The sequence below is a fragment of the Microplitis mediator genome, chromosome 10 (assembly GCF_029852145.1).
Source record: "Microplitis mediator isolate UGA2020A chromosome 10, iyMicMedi2.1, whole genome shotgun sequence".
NCBI classification, from domain to species: Eukaryota; Metazoa; Arthropoda; class Insecta; order Hymenoptera; family Braconidae; genus Microplitis; species Microplitis mediator.
Window position 1 is genome coordinate 1846082 of NC_079978.1, and position 19201 is coordinate 1865282.

At 36.9% G+C, this 19201-nt stretch overlaps 3 protein-coding genes across 3 annotated transcripts; 1 reads left to right on the plus strand and 2 right to left on the minus strand.

The window, feature by feature from the left end:
- Positions 1-710: 710 nt before the first annotated feature.
- On the plus strand, positions 711-5526 carry LOC130676511 (myb-like protein U). Its single transcript, XM_057482789.1, has one exon. It carries the CDS (start codon positions 2430-2432, stop codon positions 3981-3983), a length of 1554 nt encoding a protein of 517 aa, XP_057338772.1. The 5' UTR covers positions 711-2429; the 3' UTR covers positions 3984-5526.
- Positions 5527-5836: 310 nt separating this feature from the next.
- LOC130676514 (dynein regulatory complex subunit 7-like) lies at positions 5837-8856 on the minus strand. The gene is made up of 2 exons (XM_057482792.1): positions 8258-8856; positions 5837-6223 (listed from the first exon to the last, which is right to left on the minus strand). The coding sequence occupies exons 1-2, from the start codon at positions 8657-8659 to the stop codon at positions 5837-5839; spliced, it is 789 nt and encodes a 262-aa protein (XP_057338775.1). The 5' UTR covers positions 8660-8856.
- A 1651-nt stretch (positions 8857-10507) lies between these two features.
- Positions 10508-18915, minus strand: LOC130676680 (autophagy-related protein 2 homolog A). Its single transcript, XM_057483099.1, has 6 exons — positions 18247-18915; positions 17415-18044; positions 12713-17352; positions 12359-12633; positions 11984-12285; positions 10508-11538 (listed from the first exon to the last, which is right to left on the minus strand). Exons 1-6 carry the CDS (start codon positions 18418-18420, stop codon positions 11299-11301), a joined length of 6261 nt encoding a protein of 2086 aa, XP_057339082.1. The 5' UTR covers positions 18421-18915; the 3' UTR covers positions 10508-11298.
- Between the last annotated feature and the right edge of the window lie 286 nt (positions 18916-19201).

The following is a 19201-nucleotide window of genomic DNA, read 5'->3' on the forward strand; positions in this document are numbered from 1 at the left end:
TAGAAAAGATGAAGATAACTCGGTAAAGAAAAATAGAATAAAGAATAAAAGTAAAAGGCCCTGGGGTCTCGGGTCTGGGGTCTGGGCTCTGGTCATCAGCATGAACATCAGAGACTGAGCTGTGTTATTTGAAATGGCCTCAGTAAATTTAGGAGCCTTTGCATGATTCCAGGAAATATAACCAGCAGGCGCGAGAGCGATCGTTGTTGGGGTTCGGGTGATTCAGCGGAGCCTCGGTGCGGGCTGTTGGGTCGGAAAGTCCGCGGGTTATTCGGGAATAGAGTGGCGACGATGGCAACGAGAACGACGAGCAAGGCAATGATGACAAGGCAGCAAGGGACGTAAGAGAGGTTCAACATAACGCGGGTAACGAGGGTTTAGTTAGAAAGAGAAAAATATATTGAGACAGAGTGAGTGGCACTCTGGGAATAAGGGGACAGAGCGCGACGCTTGGAAGGACCCGCGGGGGGACTGGGAGGTGGAACGGAAAGGAAGAGAGGCCAGAGCAGCGGTTTGCTGGCAAAGAGGGGTGTGGGACGACGTCGGCGACGACAACGGCCGGGTGAAGAGGCGAACCGAGGGAGAGGAGAGGCACAGGGGGGAGGGGGAGGAGGAAGAGGAGGCGCGGTGATGGTGGGTAGAAGAGACGAGAGAGAGGTAACGGCGTCGCGAGTCCGCGGAAAGTCGGCGTCCACCGGCACAGTTGAGCGTCGCGATTCGTCGCGAGAGCATCGTCGAACGGCGCGAGCCTTGTCGCTGTTTTTTCCCCTTCGCGGCAGTCTTTACATCCTCCGCACACATACATACATTTATATACATATATCTATCTTTCTTGGTAACCTACTGACAATACAACCAGAGGAGAAGATAAAGAATCAGAAGGGCCGAGTGATAGCAAATAATAGACGAAAGATAATTTAAGTTGAAATTGTGGGAGACAATATATACATATAAGTGGGGTGTTTTACGCGATCGAGCCAATCAGCGATTATCGAAGGGCAGCTAAGGCAAGTGCTACCGTGCTAGAGCCTAAGTGAAGGGGAGGGGGACGTGCAAACGAGCAAGTGAGCCAACGAGAGGACAGTAACCGCGCAAAGGACAAGGACAGAGGAGAGGGGGCAGCAGTTACTGCTGCCGATATACAACACCACCCGATGACGAACTCCGGAAGAGGGGATACAAGTTGGTGTATTAGAGAAACGTGCGTGCGTTAGTATATCCCTCACAGACCCGACAGTTTCAAATCAGTTCAGGTCGAGCAGTTACGGAGTGAACACTGACCGGTCACTGCTTAAATAGTTCCATCCTCGAGTTTAAATAAATCTTAAGTGCTTTCGCTTACTGAGTTTTACTTGAACTCCATTGTCGGTGATATTTTCACCTGTTGTTTTTCAACACTCGCGCTCCATTGTCGTGAGAGTTAACATACAAATATATATAGCATATATATATTTATAAAATTCAAAGACGTGTTGCAGTCGCGCTCTTTAAGACGGTCATCGTAAAAATTATTTCGCGACGCATTCCACGGTCTACGGACCTGAATTACATTGTGTTTTGTGTGTGCGCGTGTGTATTTTTTACTTAACCACACTCTGGTGCCAAAGACAATCCAAGTAGTAGTCGTGCTTTAGATGCTGATGCGACTGTTGTATAAGAGAGCTTCAGTAGTACGACGAACAGTGAGTATAGAGAAATAGAACACGCGGGTGAGAGGAAACGATAATCTTATCGTATCGGTGGTGTGTGTAGTGAGACGACGATACTCGTCTGGTTTATATGAAACAAAATAAAATAATTATTTTATTTTCTTAGCATCACCAGTGTACGCTATCTCACATCCTCGCGAGTGTTTACCTTCTCTACAACCGAGTGACTTTTTTTCGTAATTCAAAGTGGTATTTTTTAAGTGAAAAACAGACAACAAGTGCCGGTCGTTACCAACCCCGGTGATTTTATTTTCCGTTGGTTTTTAGTGGCTGTTACCGTTGGTGCACTACCTCGTGGTACAGCAATAATATTGTTCCCGCGCTGACTTTCGATTGGCTGTTGTAAGGGGACGCGCGGAAGAGGAATCGGGAGTGCCGTTTTACGGGAGACTTTCCTCTCTTACTCCCCTATATACAAACCGCCTGGTGTCTGCTGTGGTGGGAGTTGTGTTCATTCATAAAAAACTCTTTATTACTGTGAGCGCATGTGCTATTCTACTACGTGGAAATATTCTCTCATCCCCCAGTTATTCACTACACTCTCTCTGTTACTTAAACTTGTGGGATTATAAAGTACATCGTTGGTGCACGCGAGTATTTAACATTTGTGAGTAACAGTGTGTTGATCGTCTCCAATCGGGTCTACCGCAACTGTTAATTTTTTCAGTTTATGAATAATAATTATATTCAGTGGTATTTTATACGTAATTGTTCAGGACAATGAAGATGAAAGGTGACAGTGGAAAACCGGGCAAGCGGCCCATCAAAGCCCTCACGACTCACGAGAAAATCATCGCTATTGAGCGAGTGCATAGCGGCGAGAGCAAAGCATCTGTCGCCCGTGACATCGGAGTACCCGAGTCCACACTCCGTGGGTGGTGCAAATCCGAGGAAAAAATTCGTGGTCTAGCTCGTAACTCATCGCCTTCCAGCAATGAGCGAACCTCGCCGCTGTCAGTGACCAGCAACTCAGCATCAGTTCCTACAGTAAACACTTACTACAGTGAAGACAACGGTCCAGTTGCCAAAAAAATTAAAACTGACCATCAGTCATCAAGGGTACCGAGCGCGTATGGAATCAATGAAAATCTGGAAAACAACGCGAGAGCAACATCAAATATGTCACACACTGAGGCCGCGCAATTGGCAGCTGCCATGGCTCGCATAAAAGAAGATCCTACGATGCTCCTACAAGGGATGAACGTTCCGTATTTTATGTCCCAATATGCCAGCATTTATGAGTATTCCATGCGGGAAGCTGCCAGACTAAAAAATAACAACAACAACAACAACATTTCCGCGAGTCTTGTTGCAAACGGGTTACAGTATTCTTTTTGTAATAAAAATAAAAGCATCAGTGGAACCGCGAAATCAAACCGTACTCATGCCTTGAATTATGGACGCAAAAGTTTGCCATCATCTCTTGAAGATCAAACGACTTTAGTTTCAGTTTCACCGAGAGAATCACCAGAACTGGGCCGCCAATCGAAAAGCAAAATCAGAAATCCTGTGCTCAATAATCAGGCTAGAAATTACTCAACTAATTTCAATAACAACAATATAATTGCCCCTAATGACAACAACAATCTCTTTGGTTCTAAAAACAACAACTTTGCCGGCAATAACAATGACAACATCCAGAACAACAACAACAGTTATGGATTGAATGATCCGATGTCGAGGTACAAACCTGCACAGCAGCAGCCTTTGGGGATGACACCAACTGCTGAAGTAAACCCCAAGAACATGAGCCAACAGATGCAATTATACAATTGGTACCAGTCCCTCGCCAATGGAGTGCAGCCTGCAGTGACGTCTGCACCAACGCCTGCTGGAAATTCTTCTCCAATCACAACACCAACTTCGACGCTGGCCAAAAAGCCACTCACCAAGAAGACTCGGGCAACTCTTGATCAATTATTTTCCAACAACAGTGTAAATGTTATGTCAAGTATCGATGCCACAGCTGGTGGTGCCAATGAGGACGCTGGCAAGGAACCCGCCCGCGACAGCGACAAAGAAGACGACGATGAAGAAAACAAGCCAGGACCCATTGATAAGGTAGAAGCTATTAAACACGCTAAGAAATTCATGTCTTATCTTACGAAAACCATGGATCCTAATGTGACCTGGACACAAATTAGACAATTCGAAAAATTAGTAGAACAAGTCGAGAATGCTGGTTCTAAATTAACTCCAAAACAAGTCAGAAAAAATTCTACTGTTGTTAGACATTCGGCCTCGGCATTAGAATTGTCGGTCAAAAGCGAATAGAGTCACCGCGATATAACTTCATTTTTTTATTTTGTTTTTGTAAAATATATTTTTAGTAAATTTAGTAAATTTACTTTTTTTTTTTTTGTGACTTTAATCGTTAATTCGCGCATGTAAATATTTAATCGGTAATATTTAATTAATTAATTAGTATATCAATCCAATGATAAATTGTCATTAGTATTAAAAATGTAAATAATTTATTATTTTTCATTATTTATTTTTAATTATTAGTGCAAATATTCTCTTTAATTATCATAAATAATTAATAAGTTTGTAAATAATTATTTACATTTATTTTATTTTATTATTTAATCTATTATTATTTTTATTATTATTATTATTATTATTATTATTATTATTGATTGCTAGGGTTTAAGATATCATATCAATGATATAGTTTTTTTTTTTACCTCATTTAAAATGTAAATAGAATCATACCAAATTAACTGTACAACTATAAGTAATTTTAAGTGAAAAAAAAGTTAGGGGTTAATTGAATAGTTAATTTATGTAAATAATGATGATAACAAAGATTTAAAAAAGAACGAGAAAAAATATAATGATTTTAAAAGTTTTATAAATTTATATAAATCTAAATTAAAAATAGTAATTTATCGGATATTAATTATATTGCACACCTCAAACGCGTAGCGGAGAGGTAGTGCTATGCTATCACCAAATTTTTTTATTTTCTCATTCTTTTTCAAATTTATTAATCGCGACGGTTGTCTGTAAAAATTATTTTAATTTTCATTACTTTTGGATTATTATATTTTTAGTTTTAATTGAGGGAAAACTCGCGCCGGTCTCAGGTGGTTGTGATCACGTTTACTAAATTTTAGTAAATAAATATGCACCTGCGTTGTTATTGTACCTTACAAAAAAAAAATTAAAAAAATTAAAAAAAAAAAATGGTACAAATCATCATATCAATAGTATTTAAATGACCGTCGTGAATACTGATCTCGATCGATTAAAATAATATGGCTGTATAGTAGTAAAATCATGAGATGCGAGTAGTATAAACACTCACATTCTTCAGGCACACAAATCCTATGTACAGTAGACTGATTCAAAAAAATCATCTAATTTTTTTTTTCTTCATCATAAACAACTGCCGCATCGCGATTTTCTTTTTCCCGTTTAAATAACATGGGAAAATTTCAAACTTTACAGTACAATACTCAATATTCAAACTTTCACAGTATTTTTTTTGTCATTTCCAAAAATATTTTCGATATAATAAAGAAAAAAAAAAATTAGTCGATTTTTTTGAATCAGTCTAATGTACAGTGATATGGAACGTATACCTGATCAGGGAACTAGGTCGGTCTCGCAGGTGGTTGAGATCAGGCCAGAAAGCTAAGGGTGCTCTAATTTTAGTAAATAGATACCCTGCGCTAGGGGCCCGGTCACTGGTTTTCTGGTTGGGCCGTGGGTGTTTTACATTACAAAAAAATATATAAAATTGCTCTCTAAATGTAAATAAGTGAATATTCTCTTATTCATATATAAAATTAAAAAAAAAAAAAAAAAAAAATTAAAATTCAAAATTAAAAAAAAATAATTCTAATTTAAAATTGAAAAAAAAAATGCTTCAGAGCATTAAATAAATAGTACTTGAATAATTGTTGTGAAGACTGATCTCGGTTTCTCGTTTGATTAAAGTACCATGGGTGTATAGGAGTAAGGACATGAAATGCGACTAGTGTAAACACTCACACCAACTGCGCTGGGGGCCCGGTCACCGGGTTTCTGGTCAGGTCGTGGGTGTTTCAGATCGTAAAAATATTTTTTTTAACCAAAATTAAAAGTTTGAAATTCAAAAAAAATTGCTCCAAAACTTCATATCAATAGTATTTGAATAACCGTCGTGAATACTGATCTCGATTTCTCGTTCGATTAAAGTAACATGGCTGTATAGTAGTAAATACATAAGATGCGACTAGTTTAAATACACACATACTACAGACACACTTATAATCACACATGCAGTAGGCAGACGTAACATATACCTGATGTATATACAATACATATATACAACATCTAAGACGATAAAATACACAGACATACAAAACAAGTACAACGAAACATGCAGACAAGTCACTTACCATTGCCAGCGGTCTCTTTAAAGTCTCGAACACAAGATGATCGCTGACAAATCTGGCGCAGCCGAACCATGTGTGGAGCTCCGCATAAGCCAAAACACTTGGTCTTACACCCATCGATACGAATTTCTGATAACAAAAATTAGAATTTAAAAAAAAAATTATTATTATTATTTTCATTAAAGTATTGATTAATTAATTAAAAATAAGAGATGATAAAAATATATTCATAATAAAATATATATACACATATATATTATATTGGAATGTTGATGATTGTTTGTATATGATATTGAAAGAAAAATTTATTGTAAAACTCGACGTGCTAACGCTTCACCAGCCATCATCTGTAAATTGTTAATTAACAGAAACTTTATTATGTAAATAGTTAATTATAATTGATAATTGTGTGATTAATTATTGTCATTATAATTATATTGGTGAGCGTTTTTTTTTAGCTTGTGAAAAGTAAAATTTAAAAAAATATAAAATATAAAAAAAAACAAAGTATAATAAAAAAAAAGTTATTGTAGATTAAAAAAAAAAAGAGAGTTGAATATAAAGTAAAATAAAATATGAGACGTCGAGAATATATAAATGATAAATTATCATCATCAGTCAGCCAATCATCGAGTTTACAAACACATATGAATATATTTAATTGCAACTCGTGTATTTAAATTCAAATAATTAAATCAAATATTATTCAAGGTGTTCAGTTTTAAAGAAGACATGCTTCATTATATTTATTAATTTTTTTATCATCATTATCTTGTAGACTCGATGATTATTAATTATTATTATCCTGCGTAAGATTTGATTGTTAATTAATTTGAGAGTAAAGGGTGTAATTAATATTACACTGTGTAATTTATGATGAAAACCAAAGCGATAATGTCTGCAAACATTTATTGTGAGGCATTTTATTGTAAATATTAATGGCATGTAAGCTGAGATTTAAATACAAAGTCAAAAAATAGATAAAGGTACAGAGGTAAATGATTAATAGTTATTGTCAAAAGTGTAAAAGGTTAATTTTATGAAAGTCGTTAATTAGTTTAAACAAACTGATTAGTAATTACTAATTGGCACAGTCATGCGATTAAGTAGTGATTACAAGGCGAGCGATACAAATATATAGTAGTCTATTATATATTTTTTGGATGAAAGTTTAAATTGTATTTGAATGGTGAGTGTGAGCGATTGCATAAATGGTTGGAAATACATTCCCTTATGATTTAATTGATATTTTTTTGTTTGAACTGACAATTATTATTATTATTATTATTTTCGTCTGTTTATTCTGAATTTTATACTGATGAATGCCTTTATATATTGTAAAAGTCAAAGTATTTATTTAAAATACATCGAGTTGCTGAAAAATGAACTAATGTGTTTACATATTTATTTATATATTATTATTACCCATCTCCTCATCCTTAATTTAAGTATACGGAAATAAATTAACTTTTTTATTTTAATTTTTAATTAGTAATAAAGTGACCAGATCTTTTTGAAAGTTTTGATATTTGAAAATTCTTTTTTTATAATTTTGAATTATTAGTAAAGTTAAAAATAATATTTTGAAAATTTAAACTACTGGTTAATAGAACAATTAGTATTTTTCAATAGACTTTTTACTATTATTTTATACACCGTAATTATGGTAGTTCATTTCCGGTCTGCACATATAGTTTATAAGTTTATGGATATAAGTAAAATTAAGGTAAGTGAGTATTTTTTTAAAATTCAATATTCAAATTTTACTCAAAAAAAAAAAAAAGTAATGAGTGTAAATGTAGCAGACGACAAATTTAAAATTATTAATAAAAAAAGTAGATAATTAATAAAATTAAATTTAAAAAATTTTGAAATTAACAAGTGCATTTTTTAAAAAATTATTTATAAGTTTAAATTTGTCTGATATCTGTTACATTCACACTCATAAAAATTAATGGTTGTGTTAAATTTTTTACAAAATTCAAATTATTTTAAAAGAAAATCAATAAATATTTCACCTGGTGACCTGACAAAAATTTTAAAGGTCAGTAATTGCTTGTCATAAAAAAATAATGAAGGTCAGGAATAAAAGTTAAGCGAACGAGGATCGTGAAAAAAGAATTTCTATGAAATATATATAATTGAAATAAGAATTTAATTTACCTGAACAGCGCATTCATTATCTCGAGCAAGTACGAGGGGTTTGCGGTCTGGATTTAAAGCATGATACTGTTGTCGAAACTTTTCTGCATGACGTAACAGCAACTTTTCCTTCTCCGAAACAGTCCAGTAGCTTTTCGGCAATTCCGGAAATACAGAATTTGAAGCTTCGTCATCGTCATTAAAAGTTGGCCATGTCAACCGTATGAACCCTAAATCATAAAGTTTTTTTTGGTCGTTTATTTCTTGATCGGTGGGGTTCAAATCCTCATTTTTAGCCTCTTCAATCTTATTTGCGTTCTCAACGTCATCGAGATTCTGGTGCACCTGCTCCTGATACTCGTTTGATTCGTATTGATTGCGCAACAGACTCCCCTCGTTTTCACCGGCGTCGAGGATATCCATTGTTGTTGGTGTTATTGCTATTATTATAATACTTTCTCCACTGTTTTTTGTCTCCCCTTATTGTCCGTACACCACGTGGCTATGATTCACTTACATAAATATTACGGATGCTCGGTCACTCCCTTGTTGACGATATTCTTGTACGTGAACTTTGATCTCAGTTGGAGGTCACGAAATTTTGTTTAATCCGAACCGAATACAAAAAAGTAAACATCTTTCATTGCCATGGCAATAATTCTCTTCTGGTGTATTCCCAATGTCATGTAGCATTATTTCAAATTTTAAATTTCTTTTACTCGGTCGATAATTATCTGACAGTCGGTAGTAACGAATTCTTTGAAAAAAGTTACCAATTGAAATCCCAGTAGCGAGTAGTTTTTTAAAATTATTTATTCACTGATAGTAAAACTTCAATTGGAATTTATCATTCTTAGGAATGAAAACTCACATAATTGTGTGGTAATTTAATGTATTTTAAAATTAAAAAAAATCTACTGTTGTTGAAAAGCGCCCGCCATTTTTTAAATTTAAAAGCTCTCACTATATGGCAACGATTGACAAGCTAGAGCTAGAGCATTTCCGAATGCACCCAGACTAAAAAATATACTCGAAATTTTTTTTATTATTTATTTTAATTATTTTCATTAATTATTCTCATTACTTGGGCGGTAAATTTAAATATTTGAATAATAAATTATTTAAAACTGGAGAAAAATTAAAAATCAGTCAAAATAAAATGGCGGCAGAATATGATAGAAAAATATTTAAAATATTAAAAAAAAACACTTGAGTGTTTGAACAAACCTTGGCGGGGAAATAATATGCAGAAGGGTGTCCTAATACACTTGGAGATTTGAATTAAATTGCTCCAAGTGTATTGCAGCCAAAAAAACGTCACTTAACTGCTATTTTCCCACCAGACGATGCCAGATGATTTTGCTCAGGAACTAGGAAGTTATCAGCATCAGCCATCAGCAACACTTTACACTACCACTTAACACTTAACACTTCACGACACCATAGACACTTTGCACAATTCAAATTTTACAAACACCACAATTTAATTAAACAATAACTATGAGCAACAAATTTAATGGATTATTACACGACGCCACTGCAATACTGTGTTTTAATTCAAATGTAAAGAAAGATCTGGACTACTACTGCCATTTTCGATAGTACTAACTGCCGCTATCGAACCACCAGTTGATACAATGCAATCGATTTTCCGATTCATTCGACCGCCCCCACTCTAGCAAAAAATTGAACGTCGAATACAGTGACGCGCAGTAGCGCCAACGGCGCGAAATTTCAAAATTGAACTTTAATCATTTTATTAAAATTTACTTGTGTCATAACTACATTAATTAACAATGTGATAATAATTAATTTTTTTAGTCTATTTTATCTGAATTTCAACTGTTTTTTTTTATGACCCTGAAGTTAGCAGACAATTTTTGAATTTTTCTTTCCACAATTTAAATTAAAAAACTAAAAATATGCACATGTAGAAAATTTAAATATTTTTTTTCTATAATTTGTTTTTAAAAAATTCATAAATTATTAAATGTCGGCAAACTTCGATATCATAATATTATAAGCGTGAATGTAGCTGACAATTTAAAATTAAAAAAATTTTTAAATAAATGAATTAAATTAAAAAAATGCGCATTTACAGAATTTGAAAATTAGTACGTGCATTTTTTTATTTTTACATTTTTGATTGTTTAATTCGTTAACTTAAAATTAAAAATTCGTCTCATATCTGCTACATTCACACTCATAATATTTCGTACTGTATATTCATATAATTTAAATAAATTACCGCGAAATTTGAGGTCAGGTAATAATCTCATAAAATTTTTTCACATATTTTTTTAATAACGCATTATAATTTTTGTGAATAAAAAATTTTAGTTACATTTTGATATCGGTAAAAAAACATCGTTTGAACAAAATTACATATGAGCGATGAGTCTTACCTTCCTTAATTTAAATTTTACACGTACATACATATATATTTATATTTATATAGATATTTTCCAATGTCTTTGAACTCTGTATAATTTATATTAATTATGTCAATATAAAGTATTTATATTTATATATATATAACTAACATTATGTTATATATCGTATTAGAACATCACTGGGATTTAATTATTCTGTTAAATAAATCCCGTCAGTTGTTACCAAAGTTCTGTCGCACCATTTAAATATTCACCGACTGATAAAAAAAAAAATATTCGTCATGTGATAAAATAATTTTAGTTAATAAGTAAAATTTATTAGATCGAACTCGTTGATTTTTATTTTTTCTAACAATTAAATCAAACTATGATTCAATTTACCGGCTTAAAAAATTTCATTTATTTATCATTTATAATCCTAGTATTTAATTACTGTCAAAATAATAACGATATTAATAATTATTAATAAAAGTTTGCGCGATTATACGAGATACTGGAGCTCACTCGTTGACTTAATAATTTTGCGGATAAGCTTAAAAATTATAAACTTTAAATAATGGTAATAAAAAAATGTATCCTTAAATATATATATCTATATATATATATATATATCGGTATCAATGACGTGGTGTATAAATATTACGGTAATATTTATCATGTCAATTACAATTAATTAACATCACGAGGATCCTGCCTCCACTTTTGAGCGGCTTCGCGTCTTGCGTCCGGCACCAATTGAGATCTCATACCGCCAAGTACATTACTCGTAGCTTCCGTTGCGAGTATTATTGGTTTAACAACCGTAGGCGGTATTTGTCGTAGAACACCACCAACAGCTCCACTAACTCCTTTTTGTTCGTGTTCCTCACTTGCAACGCGCACCAATTGATTTGCGGTTTCACCTAAACCCTAAAAATTAAATATAAATAATTTTAAAAATTGTCATTGGCATCCAAAGTAGAAGCAGATTTCTAATTATTCATTTATTTTTGTTTTAAGATAAGATTAAATTGAAAATTAATTTTTTTTGTTGGCATATTAGACGAGTTGGGCCGTCAACTCATCCCAACAATTTTATACCACGACAAGTGATCCCTACAAATTGATCCCACCGACATCTGATCCCATCAAAAATTGATTTTTATCAACAACTAATTTAAATAATTCAACTTTTTATATTTACAACAGTGAATTTTAATTACTCATGTCATAGTAATTAATTATTTTATGAATTTCTCAGTGGGATCAGTTGTCATGGAACCATTAGACGACTTTTCAGTTTTAAAACTGTAAGAGATAAAATTTTGGGCATAACTGACATTATCCATAAAATTACTGATAAAAAACAACGAACCTCTTTGACTAGCATGTAAGCATTGGCCATTCCTTCTCGTATATCTAAAGGCTGGCTGTATCGCTTGCGTCGTCCCTTCTGACCTTTAGTTTTTCTGCGTACACTGGGACCAGGACTGACCATATCGTAGGCCGTTTCAGCAGTGCTCTGAATGACATGGACTAGTCTGGATGTCAGTTCAAGCGCAGCCATCGCCGTTGAAGTCGTAAAACTGTTGGCTCCACGTTGGAGACCTCGTACTATTCGTCCGTCTTTTTGATACTGCTCTATCGGGAGCCAGAATAAATCACGGAAGCCTTGAACTGATTTAATATTTAGTTAATAAAAATATAATTTTAGATATTAAAATATTTTTATATATGATATGATTCTTACACAGCTGAACTAGCGAATGCATTGGGCCGACTCCGCCTAATAAACTAGGCAGCTGATTCTTCTTGATATCCTGTAGCCATTCAGCCAACATGAAAGCCATGAGTTTATCTATACCCAGTAACCCGTGACGATGTGTCAGCCGTTTCAGTCTTAATTCGGAACAGTTAAGTTGTGCTAAGCCCATTAATAAACCCGCCATAGGACCGTGAGTGAGGTCCACTCGCTTTCCATGGTAATCTAATCTCACAAGTACTTCTGGCGCAAATATTACACTTCTAAAAACAACAATAGTAATTTATTTAATTAACAAATTCAATCAATACTTAATTTAAATATAAAAAAATAAACAATTACCGGAAATAAATTGGCTGACTGTCATCCTGTGACCCGCAGTTAGTTTTTATTTTAGTTTTGTTCTCTTTGATTGTCAATTCATCCTCTAAAAGTATCATCAAATTTTGATCAACGATATTGTTGTCAATCGGATTCGTGCTTTCTAATGATGACAGATCAGAAGTTTCTTCATTGACACTCATTACTGGCGGATGATGAGTCGGCGTACTCTGCTTGGAACCTGGAGATGACTGGGTGGTGCTAGGCCCATTTATGTTGTCCTGACTTGCTTTCATGTTACCCGTCAACTCCGTAAAGAAATCAATAAAAAATAACAGACTGTCCTGATCAATATTAAGTCGTAATGGCAAGAGGCTCAATTTTAAACAGCACTCCTGAGCACTGAATTTCGGATCCGGTCTTACATGCACGGCTTTCATTGCAAACATATTTGCGTGAGTCTGTCTTGGTCGCGCTTCGCTGCTGTACTGATACAAAAATTTGTTGATATGCGACGAGGCCAATCTGTCACGTATTTCAATTTCACTTATCAGCAAGACTTGTCGCGATGCTTCTGTCGTATTTTCAGGATAAGTTTCATGTTGAAATCTTACTTTGTTCAGTTGCAATTCCATGAGAACGTCATGCTGACGACCAGGACCACCCTGAGTATACCAGTCCTTTGAAGATGATTTTGTTTTACCACACGGTGAATTTGGCGCACTGCCAAATTTAACTTCATGCGGATTCATTTTACTGAAACCGACGACTGCCGATCGGCTGCGTACCTGGACCGAATTGTCGAACCGATAACCCGGATCGTCTATCGTTACATTTTTTTTCTTTACCACTTGATGAGGGTTTCCGAAGTCCTTGCCGCCGTACATATGCCAGACTAGTGTCATCTCACACAGCGTGTACCTCAAAACAGGTGCGGGAAAATGTTTCGGAGCTTTTAGTAAATCTGTTTTTCCTAATGGCACTGCAAAGTGATTGTCTACAACCCGTATATACTCCTGACTAAGCCACCGAATCTCCGGAATACCGTGTCGAGGCATAATACCCGCTCCCGCTTCTTCTCCAAGTATACAAAAGTCTTCGTCGGTATCATCCGACTCAGTACCGCGTGCTGCGGGTGTTGTATTATTATTACTATGATTATTGTTATTCATTTCCGGTACCTGAGTAGCTGGGTGCGGTTCATCGGGAAAGAAAAACACTTCCACTTGAGCCTTTTCTTCAGGTGATTTTTTACTCAAACTCGTAGTGCTGCCTCTCACAGTATCTTCCATAGCTTCCTCCATCAAACTATTGACTCGTTCCTCCTGACTTTTGCTCAACGTATTTATACTTTCTTCGCCCAGCAAACTTTCTTCGTCTCCCGAGCTGGGCACCGCGATGCTCTCAGTGCTGCCAATGTTGGGAGTGAGATCCCCGTCGCTGGCAAAGTAAGTGAGGAGCTGCATCAAAGCGCGACCTGAATCCGCGCAAGTACGCACATGCAGGACATTATTGCTCGCTCGTAGATCAACTCTCGGCGCTCCACCGCACATCTTTTCGTTCAATCTCAATGACAATTCAAACAGTCCCAGATCCATGACACCGACATAGTCGCGCTTAAGATCCACATGATTGCCCAATTTTTCGGATAAAAAGAGTGCTACGTCTTCAGCAATGAACCGAAGCGTTGATGTGTTTGTTTTAGCGGCAATATTACTGGATACGCTGAAACTACCGAGTGTTATCATTGACCTCAGCGGAAGGAAAAGTGGTCTGTAGTCGACCGCGCAGTTCCACAAATGCAGATGAAGTTCCGTGAGTACGCCCGGTGGTGAGTAGCCAGCAACAGGATGATCTATGACATCAAGACAGTCCGTCAATTGAGTGAACCAAGAAGTTTGTGCTGAACACATCCGATGTCTAAGTGTTGCGTTTCTTATTCCCACAGCAACTCGGAAAGTTTTTATATGATGGGTCTGGTGCGCTGCCTGTATTCTCACTGCAACGGTCAGCATGTCCGCGTCTTCGGCAGCCTCAATATTTTCTTGCAGACCATTGTGACTGCGATAAATTGCCGGCTGACAGTGACGAGGTATCACGCTATTTAGAGACCTCAGTGGCGGAGTTGTTGACGGTATCGTCGTTATTCCGCAGTGATACAATGAAACATTTTTAATCATTGTGCAAACGTATCCCAAGTTGCCGTTACCTTTGTAAGAATTAACACAAAATATTGTAGCATCCTCGACTCGGAGAATTAATTCGCCTTGCTGACCTGGAATCACATTCGACAGACCATCACGGACTGGTGTGTACATTGTTAAGAGACCCTGGTTGATGTTAAACGTCAATGACATTTTACTCTGTCCATTTTTCGGCGCTTTGTTTAAAGTCTGATTGAAACTTTTTCCTGCTGTTGAGTGAAAGACGCCGTCGTCGTCACTGTCTGAATCTGAATTATACTGAATACCACTTTTGCACATGCTGAATTTCGGATAAACAGACTCTTGGAGCAGAGTAGAAGCCAGATCAAGTCCGCCGTGAGAGTCGGCGTTGGTGTACTTCGGTCTCGGAGCGGAAGGTTCCCAGAGAAAGAGATCAGTGTTTATTCTATTGTATATCTGCTCGTAGAGATGTTTCGAGGGAATCTGAACAGACAGACAAGGCAAGCTGATGTCAATCTGAACTCTTGACCCATGAGTACCTTCTTCCATAAATTCTAACATTTCTTGCCGATTCCCTGGGATTACAAGCTCCTCTCCTTCGCGATGTTCATGGTCGTCTTTGTTGGTGTGGCTCTGAGATTCACTGTGCGGAGTATCTGACTCGTGGATCACTCGCTTTGAACTAAAAGGCGACGGCTGGTGTCGCGGTGGCTGGCCCAAGGGTTCGTCTAAACTAGATCCAGGTTCTTCTTCCGAGCTGTCTTCCAGCGGGCCACCAAGATGTTGCGGATAAATTGTGAAGACCATTCTCGGCCAGCCGAAACACTCGCCCTCCTGCGGCAACAGGCTGTCCTGTTTGTCATTGACATGGCTGTTGGCGATCTTCACCGGGATGTCCGAGTCTATTTCCGTGTACGTAAGCAGCACTTGCCGGCACTGTATCTCTTGTCGCGAGAGGTAGCGAGCCTGAGTGTCCATCGACATGTGAAATTGTGCGTCATTTAGAGTCAGAGTTATAAAATCAGAGCGCACTGATCGTGTCCACCAGGGCGCGCGGCTCATATCATGAAGTGGCCTTAAATCTGGTACAGGAAATCTCACTTTGAATATAGCACGTGATGAAGATACTTTAATATTAACCCGTGAATCTGATAGAATTGGGCTCTCGACAGCTTGATAGAACATCGTGTGCTGGTTCCAGGTGTCTTTGGCTGTCGACGACGGGTTGTAGGTACAAATGGGCTGGGGATTTAGCACCGATGATATTCTATCAATAATTGTTATGTCAACTTCACTCTGACATGGCTCCAGTTGTATATCAATCTCTGTGCGTGGGTGAGCAAATTTTGTTGTTTGAGCATGACGAACTGCTTTCTCAGTGTATTTGAATCTCATACGAAAGTCGGTTGTGTTTAAAAGTCCAAAGTTGTCATTAGCCGTTGACTTGTTATCAAATGTCAGTAACTCAACGTACTCGACTTTTGGAGTATCTGAATTATTACTGGTGTCTACTAAACATTCGACTATTTCCAGTGTCGCGAGAGTCAAACTTCCAGCGATAGCGGATGCTTGGGGCGTAGTTTTCTCACTTCCCTCGACCACTAAAGGAGCGGCAAGTAATCTTATATGACTGAGCCGACATGCGTCGAGAAAAATTTTAGCAGCTTTATCAAAATTTTTATTTCCATAACCGTCAGCTGCAAATATTCCAAGTTTATTAAAAAATTCTTCAGCTGCATTTTTCATCTGCTCAGTGCTGGCACAAGTGAGTCCACGGCTTTCAATTCCCGTTGTAAGAATATCCTCATGGAGTAGAATTACTGCTATTGAGGATACTCGTACGTGAAATTGTGACGTTTCTGCAGTTGGATCAGTGTCAGCATTAGCTCGATGTTTATGTGGCTTCGTGACATTTGTTACCGAACTCTTTGAGCTGATGCTACTCGCGGAAATGCTTTCGTCCATACTGATGTTGTTTGTCGTCTGCGAATCACTCATTCCTCCCGGTAGCTTCATGGGTAAAAATTCATCCTCGTTATCAGACTCATCTAATGAGGCAGTTGACCATCCTTGGGTGTTGCGCAAATCCGTGGTACGCAGACCGTGAACAGGATGCAGTTGATGCATTAACTCTCTTTCAACTCGACTGAAATCACTACCAGCCATCGGTTTCTCTGTACAAGTACGGGGTGCCACGTTACTGATGTCTTCAAGATCTGGCGAGGCCAGACCATGTCCCAGTTCCATCAGTACATGGACTTGACGTGGACTCAAAAACGATATGAAAGACCCCAGGGTTATTTCCAACTCAACTTTAGGACCCAGTATACCTTCGCCCTGTTTTATTTTCAAACGAATCTCTTGGCGGCCTGTTATCTTGGCGCACATAATAGGATTAGATTGACTCAACGTGTTTATTAAATTTCTATCTGGTGGCGTTGGTACGTTATGCTGCGTCGGCGATATTTGTGCGGATGAAAAATGTCCATCTGAATTCTAAAATAAAAAATTTAATTTTAGTCGATTGCAAAGTCGATTAAAAAAATAAACATCAGTACCTTTGAATCAGGCGTTGACCCTCTGCTGGTTGTCATGACACTCCTGGAGAATGTTCTCGCTCTTGAAGGGAATTCGTCAGTATGAAAGGTGACACCTTCAAGATAAAAACGTTTTGTCGTAAACGCAGATACGACGTAACCTTTGGACTGGTTGGCGTCCAAATTGACGTTGCTGGGGTCAGAACCAGCTTCATCAGAGTACTCTAAATTTTTAATACACATCTCAATGGCAACTCCAGTGGTCGAATCCAAGGGCACGTGCTCCAGCCGTATTACCGTGTCAATAAAACGTACTCTTACACGACACAATATCGAGTCGATTGTCTGGGCAAATAATTCAACGCCTTCAAGCGGCTGTGCATTGTTACCTCCCGCATTATTAGCGTCTTGCTGTAAACACTCTTGTGCCAATTGCATGCTCGATGTCATAGAACTCCACATTGACTCGAACATCGAGGTTCCCGTTTCGCTTCTTTGTCTCGGCTGTACTGTAATTTTCAGACCTTTGACCTCAACGTAACTCGCCTCGCTGAGTAATGCCGACCAGGGTATGCTGACAGACATTTCAGATATAAACCCGTCGACGAACTCCAGCGGCAAGTGCTGCTGCTCTCCCATCTCATTAAGTGCCTGCGGGATGAAAAATAAAAATAATTTAAATTTCAAATTCCAGTCAATGAACAAAAAAAATTAAATTAATTGTGTCAGTGCATTAATTACTTCAAGTAATTACTTATTTATTTATGCACCTCGCGATTTTATTATAAAAAAAAAAATAAAAAATGAGTTGACGTAAGACGTCACATTTTAAACAAAGAAAATTTTTATTTACCTGGACGTCAAGGCTGACATTGGTGACACGTCCAGTCCCATTGTAAAGATCAACAGTGAGCTGATCGAGCGTAAGCTTTTCCTCCAAGAATTGTCCAAGATAACGCTGCAGTAAATATCTGCATGCCCGTTTTTTTATGCTCTCCGACCAGGGAAATCGCACGAGCCAAGACATCGTTCAGTCCCGACTTAGTGTCAACAATAAAAATAAAAAATAGAGTAGAGTAAAAAAAATTAGATTATCTCCCGTGATTAAGCATCGATAGTTTAGATTTATTTAAAATAATCAACATTTGCGTTGTTACGCAGCGTCGATTGTTATGCACGCGTAACACGCGCTCGAAAATATAATTCCGATAAATTCATATTCACAACACGTGTTGTATTATTATTATTTGAGTTACGATTATGATTTGAGACAGATATAGTAGCAAACATAATAAAATATATAATAACAACAACACGACGAGCTGGTAACTGCGATTTAGATTTATACAGTTAGAGTTGGAGCTGCGGTTCTAGTCTACAGGAGCGAGTTACAGCGACGTACGATATGACTGATCAGAGTCTGAGACAGACGATTATTTATTCCAGTACAAGACAGAGACCATTTAAATCCACAAACAATGCAATTAACTTGTGTTAATATTCTGTACTGTATATGTTGTAAATATGTGTGTGTGTAGATGTGTTGTATTGTTATACTATAACGGTGTTCCAGCTGTTTAATGTTTTTGTACAAAGTGACGCTTGTGTTAACCAACCACACACAACATTATATACTTTGTTTCCTTTCCATTGATTTAAATCAGCTGATTTCCAAACCTGTAATAATATTTCCAAGGCTGTGAATGGTTAGAATCTATCATAGTATTGAACATTACTGGCTATGTGTTTGTGTATAGATGTAGTAACTTCTGTTTCCTTTTTCTATCGATGTTAATTTCACGGCGCAC